This window comes from Plecotus auritus (assembly GCF_963455305.1).
Source record: "Plecotus auritus genome assembly, chromosome: 10".
NCBI classification, from domain to species: domain Eukaryota; kingdom Metazoa; phylum Chordata; class Mammalia; order Chiroptera; family Vespertilionidae; genus Plecotus; species Plecotus auritus.
In genome coordinates, this window is record NC_137785.1 from 12,850,033 (window position 1) to 12,874,296 (window position 24,264).

The window sequence follows — 24,264 nt, forward strand, 5'->3', positions numbered from 1 at the left end:
AGCAGCAACCTAACCTACCAGTTGGAGCATCTGCCCCCTGGTGGTCAGTGCACGTCATAGCGAGCAGTTGAGTGGCCTTAGCATATCATTAGCATATTATACTTTGATTGGTTGAAAAGATGACCAGGCAACCAGACAAGTTAGCATATTAGGCTTTTATTATATAGGATTATAATTAAGCTGACCAGTAGTCCCTGTTTGTCTGGAATTGAGTGGTTTCCAAGGACAAAGGGATTTTTATGCCAAAATCAGGAAAGTTCTGAGCAAATTGGGATAAGTTGGTCATTCTGATATAAGTATATCTTATTAATAATAGTGTTGATTATTATAATCAATGATGATGTCTTGTTAAGTACTATGGGAGATAGACTGTTGGATGAGGCCAGACCACACTTTCAAGAACATAGCCTGGTAGGCAAAGCAAAAGAATTACCAAAATAACCAAAAATAGAATTATGAAAAATGTTTTATAACATATGACCTAGAAGCGTTACTCTAAATACAAATACATACCCTAGGACAGTGGTCGGCAAACTCATTTGTCAACAGAGCCAAATATCAACAGTACAATGATTAAAATTTCTTCTGAGAGCCACATTTTTTTTTTAAATATATTTTATTGATTTTTTACAGAGAGGAAGGAAGAGGGATAGAGAGCTAGAAACATCAATCAGCTGCCTCCTGCACACCTCCCACCGGGGACGTGCCCGCAACCAAGCTACGTGCCTTCACCAGAATCGAACCTGGGACCCTTCAGTCCGCAGGCCGACGCTCTATCCACTGAGCCAAACCGGTTTTGGCGAGAGCCACATTTTTTAAACTTAAACTTCTTCTAACGCCACTTCTTCAAAATAGACTCGCCCAGGCCGTGGTATTTTATGGAAAAGCCACACTCACGGGGCCAAAGAGCTGCATGTGGCTCGCGAGCCGCAGTTTGCCAACCACGGCCCTAGGAGACAGGGTGCTGTAACTTTCACACAGTGCCCCAAAGAGTGTTCTGCGCAGAGCAGACAGTCCAAGGGCATCTGTTGCATGACCTGCAAGACGACAAGGCACCAATGGAGCGGTGCTGTGGGCGCGCAGCATCATCCAGCTGGGCAGCTGGTCCATTTCCTTTTCTCCTCCACCATCATCACCAGTTACTGTGTGCTCATCGAGCCACGGAAACTGTATCCACTTCTGTGTGCCTGTCGTTTAAAGGCCAAATATTAAGAAGCAGACCTTTCTTTCTTCTTTTTTGTTTGTTGGTTCTAGAGAGGAAGGGGAGGAGGGAGGGAGGAAGGGGGGAGAGAGAGAGAGAGAGAGAGAGAGAGAGAGAGAGAGAGAGAGAGAGAGATTGATTTGCTGTTCCACTTATTTATGCATTCATCGGTTGATTCTTTTTTTTTTTTTTTTTTTTTTTTTCATATGTTGGCAAGCAGAGGTGGGGTATTGCTCCTCTGTGAACAAGTTTTCCAGGTTTCTGGGTGGGAGGTCCAACCCCCAGACAAGTCCCGCCTGAGCAGGTGGCCTTTCTTGCCACAATGAGATAGAAGGTTTGTCAATAGATCATCTGTAACACCAAGTACGACTGACATTAACGAACATTTTACAGAAAACCGAACATAAACAAAATGATTCTTTGCTCATTCAAGTTTTTTTCTTTTAAATATTAATAACACAAAGTCCTTGCATGCATATATGTATAACCCATGGACACAGACAATAGGGTGGTGAAGGCCAGGGGCACGGGGCAGGGGTGGTCTGGAGGGGGGCCAATGGAGGGGAAAAAGGAGACATATGTAATACTTTCAACAATAAAACTTTTTTTTAAAAATATATTTTATTGATTTTTTACAGAGAGGAAGGGAGAGGGATAGAGAGTTAGAAACATCGATGAGAGAGAAACATCGATCAGCTGCCTCCTGCACACCCCCTACTGGGGACATGCCCGCAACCAAGGTACATGCCCTTGACCGGAATCGAACCTGGGACCTTTCAGTCCGCAGGCCGACGCTCTATCCACTGAGCCAAACCGGTTTCGGCAACAATAAAACTTTTTAAAAAAGAAAATGCTTTAAAGTATTAGTAATGAAAATTTGGAGCTTAGATATAAGATTTACTGCCGACATATTACTGTCAATGCTCAACCACTGAGCCACAAAAAAACTCTCAATATTTCCTAATGTCTGTTAAATAAATGTAAGAATGCTTGTTAATTCCTTCTTAGAGGTTCAGTCCCATCTTGCTAAGTGACCTGTTCAGGACCACCTCCTTCCTGAGTCTTGGCCCTTTCTTTTGTTATATATTTTAATGGATTTCAGAGAGAAGGGAGAGGGAGGGAGAGATAGAAACATCAATAATGAGAGAGATCATTGATCAGCTGCCCCCTGTGCACTCCCCACCGGGGATTTAGCCCACAACGGAGCATGTGCCCTGACTGGGAATCAAACCGTGACCTCCTGCTTCCTGGGTCCACGCTCAACCACCGAGCCAAATCAGCCAGGCTGACACTCAGTATTTTTGAATGCTTACTAAATGAGTGAAGAACTTCTCCTACACTGAAGGCAGGTGTTTATAATTGCTGCTTTGGCACAACCTATATGATCTACCCCTGGTTTACTTTTTCCTTTACTCACATGGTTCTAGCCACACTAGCTTTTCCTGTTCACATGGGCCCACACGCCGTCCTGCCTCAGGGCATTCATACTTGCTCTTCTCCCAGGTATTTCTGTAGGTTCCTTCTTCATTTCCTTCAGGTCTCTGCTCAGTATAACCTCCTCTCCAGAGACCTGTATTTTTTTTAAAATAGCATCTTCTAACATTCTCTATCCTCTTCCTTTTATTTATTTTAAAGAAGCTTGTTTTTTTTTTTAATCCTCACTCAAGGATGTTTTTTCAATTGATTTTTGTTTTTTGAGAGAAACAGCAATTTAAGAGAGAAACATCAATGGGTTGCCTCCGTACATACCCCAACTGGGAATCAAACTCGCAACCTAGGTATGTGCCCGACTGGGAATCAAACCACAACCTTTTTTTTTTTTTTTTTAAATATATTTTATTGATATTTTACAGAGAGGAAGGGAGAGGGATAGAGAGCTAGAAACATCGATGAGAGAGAAACATCGATCAGCTGCCTCCTGCACACCTCCCACTGGAGATGTGCCCGCAACCAAGGTACATGCCCTTGACCGGAATCGAACCCGGGACCCTTTAGTCCGCAGGCTGATGCTCTTTTTTTTTTTTAATTTATTCTTTTTAATATATTTTATTGATTTTTTACAGAGAGGAAGGGAGAGGGATAGAGAGTTAGAAACATCGATCAGCTGCCTCCTGCACACCTCCCACTGGGGATGTGCCCGCAGCCAAGGTACATGCCCTTGACCGGAATCAAACCCGGGACCCTTCAGTCCACAGGCCGACGCTCTATCCACTGAGCCAAACCGGTTTCGGCCGCAGGCTGATGCTCTATCCACTGAGCCAAACCGGTTTCGGCCAAACCACAACTTTTTGATGCACAGGATGACCCTCCAATCAACTGAGCGACCGGCCAGGGCTCCCTTTATTTTTCATTGAAGTACAACCACTTTGCATTATAAATGTATTTGCCTATGTCCCAGTACAGGTATGCTGTCCAGTTCCTGAGCCACTAGCTACATGGGGCTATGGAGCCCTTGAGAGGTGGCATGTAAAATAGATACCAGATTTGGAAGAGACCAAAATAGAGTAAATGATCACATTAAACATTTTTTTTCCATTGGTTACATGTTGAAATGACATTTTTGGTTAAATACAGTATTATTAAAGTTAATTTCATTTGGCTTTTTAACCTTTTCTTAAAAATGGCCACTAGGAAATGTAAAATTACATGGCTGGCCCTTGGGGCTTGTATTATGTTTCCATCAGACGCGCTGCTCTGAACGGAGGCGAGGGCTGGGATGTGTGTCGACTCAGACCCTGCTGTCCCTGGAAACCCAGCAAATAATATTTCCTGAATGACGGAATCCAAACGTAGGATGCCAGTCCTTCTCCTCTACCGTCTACCCCAGGGATCGATGAAAAACAAAGACCTCAAGTGAAACAAAAACAACTTTATCGAGGTACAATTTCAATAAATAAAAACATTTTAAATGTACCGCCCAACAACGTTTAGCTGTGTAACCGTCACCATAACCTATTTTTACACTATTTCCATCACCCCTATCAGATCCCTTCCTGCCAGTTTACAGTCGACCCCCATTTCTCCCCCGCCTCACCCCCAGGGAACCCACTAATGAGCTTTCTACCACGTGTTCAATTTCTAAGGAATGAATTCCCCGTTCCGGGGTGCAAATTCCTGGGCCAGTCCGCGCCCCGGGCCATTGCTCTTCCCGGCTTCTGCGGTGGCCACGGCCGCGTTTGCCTAAACAAAGGCGGAGCAGCTCATGTCCCGTTTGTGATTCTCCAGCCCCGCATCTTCCCAGCCACGGCCGGGCAGGGGTCTGGGGACCCTGCCTGGGAACACGCAGGGCTGCCTCGCTGGCCCCCGACTCTGTGAGCACGGCTGCGGCTCTCACACCCCCATCGCGGAGCCTGCAGCTCGGCGCGGCCCGCAGGAGCCGGGTTCCCCGCGCTGCGTTCTAATGTGGCCCTCAAAGAACAATGGCCAGGGCCGCGACGCCAGCCCCGGTGTGGGTCGGGAAGGGCCCCCTGTCTCCCAGTCCCCCAGTCCCCCAGCCGCCCGCCACAGCTCCGCCTTCATCGCTCCCGCCCCTAACCGCCCTCCTTCCCAAACAGCGACCAACCGCCTCCTCTCCCGCCGGCCGCGGGTCACCTGACCGCGCCAAGCCCCGCCCCTCGCGCGGCCCCGCCCCCCGGCGGCCTGAGTCCAGACTGCGCAGCCGGGCGGCACGCGGGGAGCCCGGGTGGCGCGAGGCGCGCGCGTGGCCGCGCTGGGCGGCGCGAGGCAGCCCGAGGCCGCGCACGTGAGCGCGCGCCGCGGGGCAGCGGGACGCTCCGGGGGCGAGCGGGGTTGCGCGTGCGCGCCCGGCCGGCGGGCAGCGCGTGGGAGGCCGGAGGCCGCTGGGAGGCCCGCGAGGCGCGAGGCCCGGCGCGCGAGCCCCCGGGGGCGGGTAAAACCCGGTTGCTGCTGCCCCTATCCCTTCCCCATCCTCCCCACCTCCCCTTTCCCGCCCTTCCTCGGTTTTTAACGCCTCCTCCCTTTTAAAATCTAATTCGTCTATATATTTCTTTTTGGGGGGCCCATCTACTTTTCGAAGGGCGCAGCGGGTGCGGCGGGCGCCCCTTACCCCGCGTCACGCACGCATCTTCTGCACCCCAACAGCTCCGGGCCCCGCTGCACCCCCGCAACCGCCTTCGCCTTGGAGAAGACTTTCCTCAGGGGCTCCTGAACCGCTGCACCCCGCTTTTTTCCTACCCCGCCCCCCCAGGCCCTAACTGCTCCCTCGCAGCTCCCCAGCTCGCGCCGCGAGCCCTACCCGACCTCCGCACTTTCTGCATCTCGGCCTTGCATTCGCTCTCCGCTCCCAGGCCCCTTCTGCTACAAATTCTTTCATCCTTAATAGCCCCACCTTAGGGGACCCAGATTTGTTTCCTTTTGGGATCTTCCCGCAAAACCAAATATCTCTCCTATCTTCCCTTGGTTATTCCCCTCCCCCTCCTTTTAGGAACTTCCCCTAGCAAAAGATTATTTTTTCGTTCTCAGATTTTTCCTCCATTCAGGATCACTTTCCAGCAAAAATCCTTTCTTCCCATCAAGAGTCCCCCTTTTGGAGTATCTTTTCATTGAGAACAAACCAACTCAGACCTTCCATTTTCTCTCTCATCTAATATTTATTTTTCCAACCCTCTTTCCCAACTCCAACTGGCTTCTCCCAGCAAAACCTTTCCGTTCCCTCCAGGGAGGGGGCAGTGAAAATAAGGAAAGAAAGAAAAAAAATGACTTTCCCTTAACAACAAAACTTCTTTTCCACCTAGATCACCCCAGTTTACTATTGCTTTCTTCCTTCTCACAATTGCCCATTTTCCCCAATTTCACACCTGTGTCTTTGCTTCTTTGGGGACACACGATCTGACGGCCCCTTCCTTTCCACCCCACCACCTGCTTTCAGGGTGAAAGAAGTTGGCCGAGTGCCCTGTATTTACCACCCAGTGTTCGAGGAGGAAATAGCCAATGGTCTGACTGTCACCTGGACTCCCCTCCCTGTGGGGCCTCACCTGGGCCCTCCTGTGCCCCGAAGATTTCGCTCCTCTCTTGGTGAGTTTCCTCCTTTTGCACGTGTCCAGAGACACCACCTCCTTTCTCAGATGGATTCCTTTCTTTCTCCGAAGGATTTCCAATCCACCCCAGAGATTCTAAGTACCAATGGGGAGACTGTTGCAAGTTGACGCTTTGGGAAGTCACAGAGGAGAAGGGTTATTTATCCTGCATGCTGACTCTCTGGGACAATGCAGACACTTACTAGATTGGTGTTTGTTTCATTGTTTATTGCAAAGCAACCTAGATACCTACAGGGGATAGGCAGCGAAAGACCCGGAGTGTGGCGAACCTGTCCCATCCAAGTGATGGCAACCAGTGAAAATGGCTGTGTGGACATGCCAGGACAGTGTTGCTAGAACTTAATGTTTTTGTGTTTCGTTTTTTTTTTTTTTGTTTTTTTTTTAGAAGAGACCAGAACACTGTCTTTATGTGAAACCTTTTCATCTTTATTTTATTTTTTAAATATATTTTTATTTATTTTTTACAGAGAGAAAGGGAGAGGGATAGAGAGTTAGAAACATCAATGAGAGAGAAACATTGATCAGCTGCCTCCTGCATGCCCCCTACTGGGAATGTGCCCACAACCAAGGTACATGCCCTTGACCAGAATCGAACCTGGGACCCTTCAGTCGCAGGCAAGACGCTCTATCCACTGAGCCAAACCGGTTAGGGCGATCTTTATTTTTTCTAAATATATTTTTACTGAATTCAGAGAGGGGGAGAGAGAGAGAGAAACGTCAATGATGAGAGATTCATTGATCAGCTGCTCCTGCAGGCGCCCTCCTGGGGATCAAGCCTGCAACCTGGGCATGTGACCTTGACAGGAATCAAACCCGGGACCCTTCAGTCCGCAGGCCGACGCTCTATCCACTGAGCCAAACCAACTAGGGCAACTTTTTGATCTTTAAATGCTGACAACAAATTTAGTAAGTATTTAGAGATCGTGTAGGGTCCTTACAAAGCCTGCTGGCCACCAGTTTGGAATTTTTGGTTTAGGGTTCCTTTCTGTGGGAGACACACATACACAGATACACTCCTGCTTGTGTACATGCAGGACTTTTTCTCTTTAGAACAGCGGTTCTCAAACTTTGGTCTTAGGGCCCCTTTACACTTTAAAATCACTGAAGACCCCAGGGAGCTTTTGTGCTTGCAAACTCTATCTACTGATACTTGTTGTGTTAGAAGTTTAATACGCTTTGAAAATATTTATTAATTTAATTTAAAATAGCAGTAGTAAGTCCATTATAGAGTAAGATCATTGACATTTTTATTAAAGAGAGTATATTTCAGCCCAGGCCAGGTGGCTAACTTGCTTGGAGCATTGTCCCTTATACCAAGAAGATTGTGGGTTCCATTCCCAGTCAGGGCACATACGTAGGTTGTGGGTTCCATCCCTGGTCAGGGTGTGTACTTGGGGAGGTAACTGATAGATGTTTCACTCTTGCATTGCTGTCTGTCTCTCCCTCTCTCCTTTCCTCCCTCTCTCCCTCTCTCCCTTCCTCTCTCTGTAAAATCAATAAACATATCCTCGAGTGAGGATTTTTAAAAAGAGTATATTTCAGAACACAAAAAAATTATTAATGAGAATAAAAGAACAAAAAATCGACCAAAAAAGTAAAAATAAAACCACAAAATTTTGTGAGAATAGTTTTACATGTTTAGAGTCATCTGGATTCTCAGCTCTTCTGCACTCAGCCTTTGAGATATGTCCTGTAGCTTCTGGAAAGTTTCACCCAGAATAAAAAGGCAGATAACATCTGAATATTACTATGGAAATAGTCTTGAGGACCCCACGGCTCGCCCCACATCACCGCACCGTGACAACCGCTATTCTAGATGTTAATGCTTATTTGCATTTCCTGCTAGGATCAGCTTTTGGAGTGAGACACTTTGGTGTCTCTTTTCTCATTTAGATAATTCTGTGCAAGAACCTTCCCTGGACAGTACAACGGTGGCTTTCTCATTCCTCCAGGCTTTCTCTTTCCCAATGTAAGCTTTAAATTTGCTCTTATAATGAGCTATCAGAGGAAATGAGTCAACTGTCTGGTTGGAAGTAGATTAGTTACATGGTGGGACAAGGGACTCTTCCTTGATGGTTCAATTTAAGAATGTAAGTGCAAGATTTGCACAGTGACAGTTATTGTAGCCAATTAGGTTTACCTGAGGCAAAGTGATTGCTAATTGAAATTAAAAAAAGAACGTAGTTGCAGAATTAGGGCAGGAGTCCACTCTCACGTGTGAGGTCAGAGCAAAGTGGAGTGGTTAAGTGTGAGGGCTTTTTAAAAAAATCCTCACCCAAGGAGTGAGGATATTTTTTTAGAGAGTGGAAGGGAGTGGAGGGGGTGTGGGGGGGGAGAGAGTGAGAGAGAGAGGTGTGAAAGAGACATATCAATTGGTTGCCTCCCACATGCACTCCAACTGGGAGGGGGGTCGGGGGGGCGGGCACGGATCAAACCTGCAACCCCAGTATGTGCCCTTGACCGGGAATCGAACCCTGGACCCTCTGGTGTACCAGCCGATGCTCTAACCAGTGAGCAATACTGGCCAGGGCAAGTGTGAGGGCTTTGAAGTCAGACTTCCTGGGGTTGAATCCTAACCTTGATTTTGGGCAAGTTACTGAACTTCTGCGGACATTATCTACCTCATCTGTAAAGTAGGGCTAATAATAGATAGCTCCTTGTGGCTGTGGCTGTCATTAGAGCCGATTTAGAACATTTCCATCAGCACAGAAAATTCTTTGTGCCTCGAGGGGTATTGTGGGAATTAAATGATATATAAGTGATCGCATAGTGCCTGGCATGTGATAAAACCTCAATACATGTCTGTTGCCACTGTTATTATTATAATGATTATGCTAGGGGCCAGGCAGGAAGGTAAATGAGGAAAATGGGAGCTGACGGCCATAACCCTCTCCAGAGATGGCAGTTGTCCCTCAGTTCTATCTATTGATAACTGTCAGGCAATAGCAAATCTACTACTTTTCAAGAGAAGCCAGAAATCCACATATTTAGTTGAATTCTCTCCATTTAAAGGAAGTGTTGATGGACTAATCCATTTTTTTTTTAAATGATACATTTTATTGATTTTTTTCACGGAGAGGAAGGGAGAGAGATAGAGAGTTAGAAACATCGATGAGAGAGAAACATCGATCAGCTGCCTCCTGCACACCCCCTACTGGGGATGTGCCTGCAACCAAGGTACATGCCCTTGACTGGAATCAAACCTGGGACCCTTCAGTCCGCAGGCCGACGCTCTATCCACTGAGCCAAACCGGTCAGGGCGACTAATCCATTTTTAAAAACACTGTGTAGGCCCAACAAAACAGGCCAGCAGTTTACAATAATGTTTGGAGTGGGAAAATAAGGAAAGAATTTGCACAGCTGGAGTAAAAGCTGCAAGTCTCCCAGTTTCCAACAAGCTGATGTCACTCAGGCGTGTTCGCTCTCTCCCTGGTAACATGGATGCAGAGAGGAACAGGAAAAGGTGGCACTGGGGGTGGGGGTGGGGGTGGGGGCGGGGAGACTGATAGAACAGCAGGTTGGGGCCTTTCAAAGAGGAAGAGAGGTGACACAATGGAATCCTGTCACTCGTCCATGAGAGGGATGCGGGAGAGCCTTTGATCAGAATTCTGTGCCAGGCAAGATGTTGTGAGAAGTAGAAATGCTAAGGCAGATTCACAGCCACCCTAGAGCTGTGGCCTGGGGAAAATAGAGGAACCTGAAAGGTGTAAGGTTTAATCAGAGATGTAAGACTTAACCCGACCGAAACCAATAAGTTGACCAAGACAAGCAGGTTAAAAGCGAAAAATCGCGTTTATTGAAAGCTCTCGGGTGAGGTCCCGCGGTCCGAGAGCACAGGCCGGGGGAGTCACACTTATTCACCGGTGGGCTTCACCGGTGGGCTTAGAGAAAATGAATTCAAATTCTAAGCAAGGTTACAAGCAGAACTTCCCTTTTTATTAAAGAGCCAGCCCTATGTGCACTTGGTGGTTATCTCGCTGCTGGCCTTGAAAACAACACAGTTCTATCCAATTAAAAAATGCACCTGGCATGGCATTGAAATTATGGGCATATCTAGTCTCTGGCCTACAAGGTCAGACAGCTTAAGTTTATTTTCCTCATTATTCAAGCAGGCTAGAAAGCAAAGTTTGTAAAGTTCCTGCTTTCCCAGCCCCAGACCTTACAAAAGGTCCTTCTGAGGCCACTGGAGAAAGTGGGAAGTGCATTATCAGACACGTGCTTATCAGAGTTCGGAGGAGGGCAAAATAACCTCAGGCTTTGTGATGTTGGGAGTATTCTCTATGGCAGAGGGGGCATGTAGGCCTGATTGGGCAGAGTTTGGTAAAGCTGAGTAAAGAGAGCTGGGTCAGGGGAAACCGATGAGGGAACTACACTCAGATGTCTCCAGGGCACGTAAATGAGTGAAGTGGGAAGGTGTGAGAGAATAGGGAGCGGTGGAGACTATGGCAAACTGCACAGTCCGTGCTCTGTCTCAAGGCAGCTGCAGCTTCTCGGCTCCAGCCAGTTCTTGCTTTGCAAGCATGTGGACTCAGCCCTGGCCGGTTTGGCTCAGTGGATAGAGCGATGGCCTGGGGACTGAAGGGCCCTGGGTTCGATTCTGGTCAAGGGCACATAACAGGGTTGTGGGCTCGATCCCCAGTGTAGGGTGTGCAGGAGGCAGCCAATCAATGATTCTCTCTCATCATTGATGTTTTTATCTCTCCCTCCCTCCCTCTCTCTTCCTCTCTGAAATCAATTAAAATATGTAAAAAAATTTTTCTTTAAAAATAAAAAAGAATGTGGACTCAGTGTTGACTGATCCTCAATATCTTCCCCCAACCCCATTTTTACATAGAAATTGGAAAGCCTTACTTTTTTTTTTAAAAAGTTTTTTTTTTTTTTTTTTTTTTTAATTTTTAGAGGAAGGGAGAGAGAGAGAAACATTGATGTGAGGGAACACGCCGCCTGGTCCCCTACAGTGCACTGGATGACGCCCAACCAACAGAGCCATACTGGCCAGGGCTGGAAAGCCTTATTTTAGTAAGAAATCTCTAGAGCCTGCCGTGTCCAATGTGGTATCCACTATCATTTGTAGCTATGTAAATTCAGATTTAATGAAAATAAAATAAAGAATATCGTTCCCAGTCACACCAACTGTATTTCTGGTGCTCATTAGCTATTTGTGGCTGGTAGCTATCGGTAGACAGTACAGATTTAGAACATTTCCATCAGCACGGAAAATTCTTTTGGACAGTGATGCTCTGGCCAAAAGAACTCTGACAGGGTTTTCAACCTGATAATGAATTGAAAAATGTTTAAATTTACTGTAAGCTAAATAAAACAGCTTTGTAGAACAGGCACATCCTATATAATAAAAGCCTAATATAGCCGAAACCGGTTTGGCTCAGTGGATAGAGTGTCAGCCTGCGGACTGAAGGGTCCCGGGTTCGATTCCGGTCAAGGGCATGTACCTTGGTTGCGGGCACATCCCCAGTAGGGGGTGTTCAGGAGGCAGTTGATCAATGTTTCTAGCTCTCTATCCCTCTCCCTTCCTCTCTGTAAAATATCAATAAAATATATTTTTAAAAAAGCCTAATATGCAAATTGACCCCTCCGGTGGTCGTTAGACCAGGAGTTCAACTGCTCACTATGACGTGCACTGACCACCAGGGGGCGGCATGGCAATGGCAGCGGGCCACAGTGGAGGCGCTGCCAGCCCCGATGGGCCCCAATGAGAGTGGGACTTTGGCAGGATGGTGGAGCAGGTGAGCAGGTGCCAGGCCAAGGCGAGTGTGAGCAGAGGCCCCATTGCCCTGCCAATGCCTCCCTCCCCTGCCCCTGCAGACAGCAACCAGCAGCAGCAGTGGGGGGCCTGGCCCCCATAGATCGTCCCACAGGTGGGATGGTGGAGCAGGTGAGGGGGCAGCGCCAGGCCAAGGTGGGGTGCCAGGCAAGGCTGTGAGGCTGGGGGTGCAAGCTGGCGCCCGATCTCCGGAGGCCACCCCGAAGGACCCCACCCGTGTACAAATTCGTGCAGTGGTGGGCAAACCACGGCTCGAGAGCCACATGCGGCTCTTTGGCCCCTTGAGTGTGGCCCTTCCACAAAATACCATGGCCTGGGCGAGTCTATTTTGAAGAAATGGCGTTAGAAGAAGTTTAAGTTTAAAAAATTTGGCTCTCAAAAGAAATTTCAATCATTGTACTGTTGATATTTGGCTCTGTTGACTAATGAGTTTGCCAACCACTGCTCTGGTGTCTTCAGATTGTTCCCTCCCCTCCAAACAATGCCACAGTAAATATTATTTATCTAATTGTGAACTTAGGGCTACAGTCTAGAGCTGAATGGCAGGTTACTTTCCTAAGAGGTTGTAGCATTTCCCAGGAGAATCCTTTTCTTCTCCTACCCCAACCAGTCCTGGAATGATGGGCCTTTTTTAAAAGAAAAAAAATTAAATTGGCTTTGGATCCCCAGTGTTGACTTAAATTGGTTTTTAAACTATGAAATGAGGCATAAATGATACATATGTTCCTAAAGCTTACAGTTCTTGTGCCTCCAGAAAGCCCAAATCGATTTGTAAATTAAATATAAACAAAGCAGCCAAACCAATATAATTCAAATTAATGAGACAGTTGCTCTTAAGTGCTTCCTTAAGACAGTATTTTTCATACTGTCACACTGGGCCCTTTTGGGTGTAGCAGGCCCTGTGATGTCTCATTTCTCCCCTCCCTTTTCTCCGAACTGCAGCAAAACCTCTCTTTGTACCATGATGTCTGTTGGCTTTTAGTTGAGCCCAAAGGCCTCATTATGAGCTAAGTCCACCTGTTTCCTCTTCTCGTTGGCCCATGGCAAGCAAATAGTCCTTTTTGGCATTCGTGTAATTACAAACATTCCCTGGGCGTGGAAGCCAGGTGGTAGTACTGGATTATAAAGTGACAACCCAGTAATCCAAATATACTGATTCCTTCTTTTAGCTTATTTTCAAAATGAAAACACAAAATAAAAAATTCTTGGAAAGAGTATTTGGGCTGTTGGGAATGCCTACAAGGTTCCATGGACCGCAAACCCAGCCCCACTAGGGCTAGCAGGTAGCTATGTACACAGAAGGCGCCAAAACTTGTTGACTTGAATTTACCTGTTGACAGAATAAGAGCAAGTTCGAGACGGGGTGATGGGGTTGCTTTACTCTCTGGTAAAGGATGTAAATATCAAAGCGTGGCCTTTGGACTTCTGGCTGGCCTGCGGAAGCTGTGACCAGACCAGTTTGTCCTCTGGACTGTGGGAGTGCCTTGGAAAGCAAGCGATTAGCATTTGGGGAATCCAGAGACATTCTGCCTCCCTCCCTGCCGCACTTCTGTGTTTTTAACTGACACCGGACGGCCTGCAGTTTAATTTATGGGCAGTCAGTGTTGTGCGTGGGTAAGAACACAGGCTCTAAGGTCAGAGTATCTGGGCTTAAGACCTCGCTCAACTGCTTGTTAGTGCGTGACTTTGAACACATTACTTAGTCCCTCTCCTGCTCTGCAGAGTGGAAGTGATAATAGAACCAACCTTGGGGTTGTTGTGAGGGGTGAATTAATGCATGTAAAGTACTTGGCGTGATCCCCGACGAGGAGAAAAGGCTTAATATTTTATTTTAAATAATGCTTTATATATATACATATATATAATTTTTAAATCCTCACTCAAGGACATAAGGATATGTTTATTTTTTAGAATATTTTTATTGATTTCAGAGAGGAAGGGAAAGGGAGAGAGAGATTGAAATATCAATGATGAGAGAGAATCATTGATTGGCTGCCTCCTGCACGCCCCCTACTGGGGATTGAGTGCCCAACCCGGGCGAGTGCCCTTGACTGGAATCGAACCCGGGACCCTTCAGTCCGCAGGCCGACGCTCTATCCATTGAGCCAAACCAGATAGGGCAGGATATGTTTATTGATTTTAGAGAGAAGTGGGGGGGGGGGGGGAGAGAGAGAAAATCAATGTGAGAGAAACATGGATCAGGTGCCTCCCACATACACCCTGACTGGGGGATTGAACCTGAAACCTGGGAATCGAACCTGCAGCTCTTGGTGTATGGGAAGACGCTCCAACCAACTAAGCCACCTGGCCAGGAAATAATGCTTTATATTTTATTACCTTGTTTTTATTGGGAGAGGAAGAAAGAGATGGGTTCTGCACTTTGGAGTACTCAACCAGTTTATAGCAGTGCTCCAGGAGAACATTAGAATTGAAGAAATTCATTTTGCCTCAGAATATAAACTTATATAGTTCACATTCCCTTTTCTGTAATTTAGAAACCCCAAAATATCTTTGAGTGCCCAGATGTCTCAAACCTCATTTGGTAGCCAAATCTGAACTTACACGTTGCTCTTTATTTTTTTTCCATTGCTCTAATCACAGGTGTCAAAGCGGAAATAATAGTTTGGTTATGAGGTGCTGCCCCAGACCTATGTGGGTTATTTAAAGATGGCATATGCATTGATTTACCTTTCTAAATCCCCCAAATTTTGAATTCTGAAACTCATTTAGGCCGCAGAGTTGTGGTATGGGATTGTGGACGTGTATTCAACTTTCATTTGAGCAACCTCAGTAGGCTACATACACAGAGAGGCAGACAGGTGCATAATGTGAAATGCAGGTGTTGAGGGCTCAGCTGTTCTATTACATCTCAACATGGACAGTTTAAAAACAGTAGACACTGACAGCCTAGGAATCCAGGCCCAAACTCCAGTTATCCTAGGATCCACTAGATTTGCTCTCAGGGAGTCATCAAGCATTTTTTAAATGTCCAGGTATAGGCAGAATTATTCATAATAGCCAAAAAAGGGAAACAACCCAAATACCCATCAACAGATTAATGGTTTAAAAATGTAGTATAACTAGACAATGGAATATTATCTATAATAATAAAAGTGTAATATGTTAATTAGATCAGACAGCCGAACGACCTTCCAGATGTCCTTCTGGACGAGGCCGGGGCTACGAGGGCTGAGCCCCTTGCACGAATTTCATGCATCGGGTCACTAGTTCAGCCATAAAAAGGAATGAATGGTACATGCCAGTGTGGATGACCTTGAAAATGCTGTGCTTAGTGAAAGAAGCCAGACGTAAAGGGCTGCATACTGTTTGATTTCGTTTGTATGAAGTGGATGGCTCTCTGAACGGCCATACTTTGTTTACGTGCCTCGTCATTTTTTCTTGGAAAACTGAACATTGTGAATATTAAAATATGTCACTCTCGGAGTAGATTGTCTACCCCCACCCCAGGGTTTGTTGTTGCTGCTCCGTGTGGGTTGTAATGACTTATTTGTTTAGTGACTTTTCTAGACTTTTAAAACAAAGACTGTATTCTTTGCCGTGCGGGGTCAGTGATCTGACAGAGAGTTCCAGAACGAAACAGAAATTGCCCAGTCTTTGCAGCTGGGCTCTGTGGGTGTCGGGACACGCTTTTAATACTCAGTGGGCAGTTTACAACCTTCACCTTCACTTCCCGGTTGCACAGAACGAAGGTCAGCCGGAGGTGCGAGCTTAGAGCCTTTGCGGGTCTTTTCTGAGCATGTGCCCACCCTGGGCACTGGGCCTTCTAGGTTCCCTGAAATATGGAGAAGGTTTGTAGATTTTTATTTATTTTTTAATGAACTAAATTCTTTTTTTAAAAATATATATATTTTATTGATTTTTTTACAGAGAGGAAGGGAGTGGGATAGTTAGAAACATCAATGAGAGAGAAACATCGATCAGCTGCCTCCTGCACACCTCCCACTGGGGATGTGCCCGCAACCCAAGGTACATGCCCTTGACCGGAATCGAACCTGGGACCTTTCAGTCTGCAGGCTGACGCTCTATCCACTGAGCCAAACCGGTTAGGGCTAATGAACTAAATTCTACAGTTTAAATTAGGGTTCACTCTTCGTGTCGTGTAGTTCTATGGGTTTTGGTGAATGTATCTGTCATTATAGTATCATACAGAGTAATTTCACTCCTCTAAAAATCCCTCCACGTTCCACCTGTTCATCTCCCCCCGACCCCCACCCCCCACCCTGGCAGTCACCAATCTTTTTATCGTCTCTATAGTTCTGTCTTTGCCAGAGTGTCAGATAGTTGGAACCATACACTATATAGCACTTTCGGACGGGCTTCTTTCACTCAGCAATATGCATCTATGGTTCCTCCGTGTCTTTTTATGGCTTGAGATCGCCTTGCTTTTCATTGTATGGATGTAGCAATTGTTTATCCATTCTCCTATTGAGGGACATCTCGGTTGCTTCTAGTTTGGGCAGTACGAATAAAGCTGCTATAAACATTTGTGTGCAGGTTTTGTGTGGATGTAGGTTTTTAACTCATGGAGTGTGCTGGCTGGATCGTACGGTAAGACCATGTTTAACTTGGTAAGAAGCTGCCGGTGTGGAAGCTTTTCGGTGCCCTTATTCCCCAAGCATCTCAATCTCCAGCCCTTCCTCCCTGCTTTCTGTGGCTGGTCTGTTGTTGGCTCCAGATAATATCCTTTGTCCCAAACTGTATCAAACGGTTCATGGTTTTTTTTAATGTTTTCAGCACCCCCTCCACACACCCCCACCCCATGCCCCGCCATAGCTACTCTCTGCCTTGAGAGAATTCCAAATTGGGCAAGATCAAAGCAAGACCTTTGCATTAGACCTTCAGGAGCCATTCCACAGGGGAAGACAGACAACCTCAGTTCTTTGAGAACAAGGTCCTCCCTGCTGCCTCCCACACCAGAACAGTCTTCAAAACCGCTGTTGTGCTAGGGAAGGGGGGTGGGACAGGGGTGAGTTAAAATGACACAGGGCTCTCCTCCCAGGTGTCATTCACCTTTTTCTTAATGAGGGTTCACTTAGTTGCTGTAAACCCTTGACTGTTTTCCAGAGTTGCAATAATGTTTCTTTGATGCCACAGCTGGGAAGTTTTAAATTCACTAATTCAATTCCTCTGCTTCCTACATAGGTCTATTTAGATAGTCCAGTGGTCGGCAAACTGCGGCTTGCGAGCCACATGCGGCTTGCGAGCCGCAGTTTGCCGCTCTGTTGACTAATGAGTTTGCCAACCACTGAGATAGTCTATTTCCTCTTGAGTCAGTTTTGGTAATTTGAATCTTTCTAGGAATTTGTTCTAATCTAATTTACCTAATTTGTTGGCATGTATTTATTCATAATATTCCTTTATAATCCTTTTTTATTTTTGTAAGGTCATTTAGTGATATTTTCTCTTTAATTTCTAATTTTAGTAATTTGAGGGTTTTTTTCTCTCTCTTTTTTGGGATTAAATTCTGCCAGTTTAGATGTTCCATAGTGAGATTCTCTTAGCATGGATACTTAAAAGTGTGAAGTTAATCATTATCTCTTTCTTTTATCCAAATGATTCAAAACTTGTAGTAGTTTTTGAGCCAAGGTCTATGAGGTAGACTCAGATTTTGTCTGAAAAAGTCTGTATTGCTCCCTCGTGAACAGTAGTTTTCCTGCGCTGAGTTCTGTGCTCACTCTCCTCCTCACTTCCTCTGCTGCTGTATGTCCCTGCCTTCCGGCCTCATTTCTGTGGGGAAGTTTGCCGTATCAACCTAGTCATCACCCGTTGTAGACTGTCTGCCTGTTTGTTTTTTTATGGTAGCTTTCAGGGTGTTCTCGTTGTCTTTAGTGTTCTGCAGTTCTGCTGTGTGCCAAGGAGTGAACTCGTTTTTATTTATTCTGCTCTGACCTTGCAATGCTTGATTATTAACCATATATCTTCCAAGAATCATAACTTTTTTAAAAAAATATATATTTTATTGATATTTTACAGAGAGGAAGGGAGAGGGATAGAGAGTTAGAAACATCGATGAGAGAGAAACATCGATCAGCTGCCTCCTGCACACCCCCTACTGGGGATGTGCCCGCAACCAAGGTACATGCCCTTGACCGGAATCGAACCTGGGACCCTTGAGTCCGCAGGCAGACGCTCTATCCACTGAGCCAAACCGGTTAGGGCTACACTTGGGTTTTAACTGTTTCTTGAGCTTGGCTGTGTATTAAAAATGATCTTTTCTCACATTTTGATGTGTTTATAGCTGGAAAAGAGGTCAGTTCAGCCCACCATGTTTCTGGGAGTCCTTCCATTCACTCCTTACAACCACTTTATGATGGAAGCTATTCTTATGCCCAACTTACAGATAAGGAAACTGGGTCTCGTGGCTCTTAAGTGACTCCCAGGGTCATATGGCTATTAAGTGTCAGAGAACAGATCCAAATACAGGTCTGTTTGAATTCCAAGTCCAAGTTCAATCCCCTACACTGTGTTGCCATCTTGTAATTTTGATTCCTCCTTGTTCATTTTCAGGAATTAGAGACCAAGAGTTCTCTCCTCCCTGAATCCTTACACGGCTCTGCTCATCTGGAGAGTAACTCTTGGGCAAAACCTGGCGGCAGATAACCATGGACCAGTACAGCCTTGGGGATGAAGGTGCCCTTCCATCAAAGATGCACCTCCCTTCCTTATCTGAGAGCCAGGGCCTCAACTGCAGTGACACCCTCAACCGGGATCTGGGTCCCAGCACACGAGACCTGCTCTACGCTGGCCTGAGTGGCTTGGACCTGGACCCCAGCCTCCCAAAGCCCGGCGTGCCCAGCGAGGCCCTGGAGGACAATTTAGATGCAGTGTCCCTGTACTCAGGGAAGGACAGTGACTCCGTGAAGGTGCTGGAGGAGTATGCAGACCCGGAATCGCAGGCTTCCTTACAAGGTAACGCTGTCCCTCTGGGTCCCAGGGCCTGGCGGGCTGCGGGGAAGTTCCTGCGGCAGCCAGGGGCTTGTCTCTGCATGACTGGTTATGGAAATGTCTCTTCCACAGAGGAATAGGGAGCAGTTACCCTGTTCCCACTTGGGAATTGTTCCCAACTTCCTAGTCGAGAAAACTTATCACTGGTGTCAGGCAATGATGCTGAGAAAGGTGGCTGTTTGGGGATATCCTGATCTCGTGAGTGGTGTGGGCAGACCTTTGCGTGAACGGGAGACTTTCCTCTCCGTTACCACTTCTCAGAGGCCCTTTCACACTTCCGGAATGAGCTGGGAGCCTGTCCATCTGCTGCTTCTAAACTTCCCACGCCCCGTGTCGTTATCCGTAAAGTGGGGGGACAGTCATACCCTATCTTCTTCCCCCAGAGTACCAGTAAGAGAAAGCAATAGAAGCAACGCAGCAAATGCACTTTGCAGACTTTAAAGCTCTGGGCAGATGAGAGTCATTTTGTTATTTTTACCCACATGGTTAGAATTCATTTCAGACAGTCCATCGGTTCGTTTCGAAATCTTTCTCTTCAGCGGTGGAGGAAAAAGGGAGAACTACTGTGATGAGTGGTTAAAAGATCCCGACAGTTTAAGAGGAAAAACAGGCCTTCATTAAATCTCCTTTTGCTTTGCCTTCAGGCTTCCCCACAAGATAAATTCCGTGTTTGTTTTCCATCCTCTTTATGGTCGCGGGTAGGTTGCTTAGATGGGTTGACTGAGCCAGAGCTCTTTGAAGTTTATAGCCATCCTGTGCGCGTGGAAGGGCACATCTGACACAGCAGCCCTGCCAACATGTTAACCTTCATTGGAACAGGCCGCTCCCAAAGGGTCCTGAAGACTCGCTGAAATGAAAGCCTTCTGAGCCCTCATTCCGCATGCGATGTAGAAGGCAGGGCGTGCCCTAACCGGTTTGGCTCAGGGGATAGAGCGTCGGCCTGCGGACTGAAGGGTCCCAGGTTCGATTCCAGTCAAGGGCATGTACCTTGGTTGCAGGCACATCCCCAGTAGGGGGTGTGCAGGAGGCAGCTGATTGATGTTTCTCTCCCATCAATGTTTCTAACTCTCTATCCCTCTGCCTTCCTCTCTGTAAAAAATCAATAACATATATATATATATATATATATATATATATATATTTTTTTTTTTTTTTTTTTTTTTTAAAAAAAGAAGGCAGGGTGTTAGTCTTGCACCATGTAGGAACAGTGGCTAAACGTGAAGTCCTAGATCCCTGGGACATCTGAGGGTTGTAGGCAGCAGGCTAGGCCCGGGGTACGGTGATGAGGGTTTTCAGCCCAGGCCACAGAAACCACCTGAAAAGTGCTGGTAAGTGCAGACATGTGCACATTATGCTGGGCAGGAACACTGTAACTTTCCCCTGATTTTCACAGGGGTCTGTGCACCTCCTCCCCCGCAGTGTTACAAATCATTAGTCTAACTCAGCTTTTCCTAATTTGTTTTAAGTATATATATATATATATATATATATATATATATATATATATATGTTATTGATTTCAGAGAGGAAGGGAGAGGGAGAGATAGAAACATCAATGATGAGAGAGAATCATTGAACGACTGCCTCCTGCACGCCCCCAACTGGGGATCGAGCCCACAACCTGGGCATGTGCCCTTGACCGGAATCAAACCCGGGACCCTTCAGTCCCCAGGCCAACACTCCATCCACTGAGCCAAACCAACTAGGCCCTAATTTGTTTTAAACTTGAAGGTTTTCATCTCATTTTTACAAAAGGGATCTACTGAACTTAAATTTTTATTCTTTACACTTCTCTAACATAAATTTAGGTCCATATAAATGCATATACTTCTGTGAATTTTAAAATTAGAAAAGTAATGCATATTTATTAAAGAAAACTTAGAAAATAAAGAAATGTAATAACAAGAAAAATCCCCACTCTGGCTCCCACATGTCAATGTTTTAAAATGTGAGTGAAGTCACTCAGAAGAACATGGTTTTGCAGCAGTGTATTACGGGTATCCTTCTCTTTTTAAAACTGAGAATCTCTGCTTTCCTACAGGCAGGTAGCAGTCATTTATCCTATTGTGTTGTTTGACCATATTCTTGTCGTTAGGCTGCTATAGTGTTTGTGAACAACTCTGCACATCAAGTTTTCCTTTTAGTTAGTTCTTTGGACATCTTTTAAAAAATGTTAATGGATTGATTTTAGATAGAGAGAGGAAGAGAGAGAGAAACATCCATTTGTCATTCCACTTGTTTATGCATTAATTGGTAGCTTCTTGTATGTGCCCTGACAGGGGATCAAACCTGCAACCTTGGTGTATCGGGACGATGCTCTATCCACTGAGCTACCTGGCCAGGGCCTGAACATTTTCTTCTAAGTCAGTTTGCCCGTCAGAGAACATACAGTGGTAGAGCTCCTTTAACAATTACTCTCTGGGAAGATCAAGTGCCTCCCCGGACCAGTGACTCTGTTTGCCTATTTTTCAATGTCCTTGCTAATTTTTCAAAACAAGATTTTGTTTTCTAGTTTAATAGTTGCTTTAATGAGCATTTTAAAAGTAACTCAGCAAGGCCAGGGCTCTCCCCTGAGGGAGGCCTGTTTTTCCTCATTGAAACTGTTGGAATCTTTTAATCACTCATCATAGTAATTCTCATATGAAGAAGATGTAAACCAGGCGAGTTAAGTGACAGATGGTCCACCCCAGAGACACAGTTGGGACAAAAGTCTGGCTCCTTCCCGCTGTGTTTCTCACACTGCATCTCAGCCACAGAGACTTGCCATCTGGGGTCCTTTAGTGCCGCCCCACCCCCTCCCTGTGCCCTGGCCTGTGACATTCACGGATCCTGCCTCTGTAGCTTCCTAGCTAAATGGTGAGTTCTCAACTCGCCCTCTCAGGCAGGCCTTTCCATCCTGAAGACCACCCCAGGGGCAGAAAGACCTCCCATGACTCAGCCATTCAGCAGATGGTCATTGAGCACCTACGAGTGCCCGGACGGGAAGTCCAGCAGCTGGAGCAGGGAGCCTGCAGAGTCCCGCGTCCATGACCTGAACAGTTCCAGTGATGTGAAACCAGCTCCCTTTACTCTTTAGTCACCAAACCCCGCTCTGTCCCTTGGAGCCAGACAGAGCCATCCACCCTCCTCCACACGCTGGCCCTTCAGATGTCTGAGGACATCGCCCCTCTCGCCCTGGAACATTTCCAGCCCCTTCACCAGTTCCTCCAATGACATAATTCATAAAAATACCCTTTTATCATTTTACCCAAGGGATGCAGGAAACATGGACAGTTCAGATACACGAGAAGAAGAAAATAAAAATGGCCAGTCAATTGATTCTCTCTGTTTTCTGAATACATTTCTTTTTCTTTTTCTAAAACTGGGACAGTCCTGTTTTGCAACAGGCTGCTTTTTTTCTGGCTTGGTGCAGCATGAACATCCTTTCGTGTCATCGAGCATTTTTCTATGGTTTTATCTGAAGTGTGCATGTCATACACCATTTACCACCATGCCGTGACCTGCATGCCCTCCTGTCAGGTATCGGTCACTTCTAACATTTCTCCAGGAAAAACAATGTGGCCGTTGAGTCCCTTGCAGCAACTCTACAAGTCTGCATTTATTTCCTTAATGAAAAACCCAAAGTAGAATTGGCTGGGAGATAGGATTTAGACTCTTAAGGTTTTGGAGTATGTATTTCTGGATTGCCTTTCTCAGAGTGAAATGGATGGGGTGGTCATAAAACCCCACCCAGGTCACCCAAGGAGAGCCTCAGACTGCTGCTGTCCCCTGGAGCCTGGCACCAAGACTGGGTCCCTCCTGCAGGTGCCCGACCAGGTGCCTTCTCTCCCTCCCCTGGTCCTAAACCCTGTTTTCTCTGGAGTAAAGCTGCTGAAGTGGGGAGTTCCCGGCCCACGCTCCCCAAGCCAGCTGTGCCTCTCAGCTGCAGCGCCTCCAGCCTGCTCCTTGACCGCCCCATGTCTGTAACCTGTGCTTTCTCCTCCGTTTAGACCTGGGGCTGGGCCCGCTTAAGGCGCCTAAAGACACTGACGATGGAGGCAGGGCCAGCTCTGGGAGTGCCAGGAAAGGGAAGCGGCAGCACAGCTCCCCTCAGAACCCGCTTCTGGACTGCAGCCTCTGCGGGAAGGTGTTCAGCAGCGCCAGTTCTCTCAGCAAGCACTACCTGACGCACAGCCAGGAGAGGAAGCACGTTTGCAAAATCTGCAGCAAGGCCTTTAAGCGGCAGGACCACCTGTACGTAGGAGTCTGCTCCTAACAGCTCTGCAGGGGTCAGGGGGCAGGGGGCAGGGGGCAGGGGGCGTTCCTGTATCTCGGCCATCCCCTCCCAGATCAACGTTTCCCACCTGCTCCTGGGGCGTCCCACCTCCGTGTTCCCCAGGTGGATGTCACCTGTGCCTGGCCACAGACTCCCCTTCTCACACTGCCAGTGCTCTGGGGCAGGGCTGGCACTGCCCTGGGAGGGTCACTGTTCTGAGCCCCCAAATTCACACCAGTGAGGAAATTGCTGCTGCAATGTGTGGCCGGGACCCTTGTGGTGTAAAGACACATAGCGGCTCGCTCCTGAAGCAGTTCTGAGTCCCTGAGTACCCTTCGAAGTCCCTGGTGGGTGGCGGGGCGACGGGTCTGCAGGCCATGAGGAATATGTATTGGGATAACACTGGGCATGAGAGTGTCTGAAACGCCTGTTTCTAGAACATGACAATGAAGTGTTAACTCTTGTTTTTCTTTTTTAACTCCTTTCTTGTTTTAGAACTCTGGATTTTATTTTTTATTTTTAATTCTTGATTTTTAAAAAGAAAGCCCATGATAAGAGTTAGGGGCAGAAGTCCTTTGTTCTTGCTGTCTGGGAAGTGATGAGCTTTTCTTGCTAGTAAGGAAGGAAAGACAGGCTTTTCTCAAACCAAGAGACTTGCACGTGGGAAGTACAGTCCCTTGCATTTGTACAGCACTCCTAACCCTTACAGGAGGCTTTGGTTAATTTACCTTTTGTTGTTGTTAATCCTCAATGGAGGATATTTTCCCATTGATTTTTTGTGAGTGGAAGGGAGGGAGGGAGAAGGAGAGAGAAGGAGAGAGAAACATTAAAGTGAGAGAGACACATAGATTGGTTGTCTCCCGCACACGCCCCAACCAGGGCTGGGGATTGAACCTGTAACCCAGGTACATGCCCTTCACTGGGAAACGAACCTGAGACCTTTCAGTGTGCAGGCCAACGCTCTAACCATTGGGAAACACTGCCCAGGGCTGATTCATTTATC

The 24,264-nt window shown here is 46.7% G+C and overlaps 1 protein-coding gene across 1 annotated transcript in view; it reads left to right on the forward strand.

Moving 5' to 3' along the window:
* Nucleotides 1-6,124: 6,124 nt before the first annotated feature.
* The window catches only part of ZNF541 (zinc finger protein 541), a 41,774-nt gene continuing 23,634 nt past the window's right edge, over nt 6,125-24,264 (forward strand). Inside the window, exons 1-3 of the mRNA XM_080644438.1 lie at nt 6,125-6,235; nt 18,569-18,970; nt 22,996-23,239. Coding sequence (XP_080500564.1) covers nt 18,664-18,970; nt 22,996-23,239 — 551 coding nt within the window. The 5' untranslated portion in view covers nt 6,125-6,235; nt 18,569-18,663. The remainder of the gene's footprint in view (nt 6,236-18,568; nt 18,971-22,995; nt 23,240-24,264) is intronic.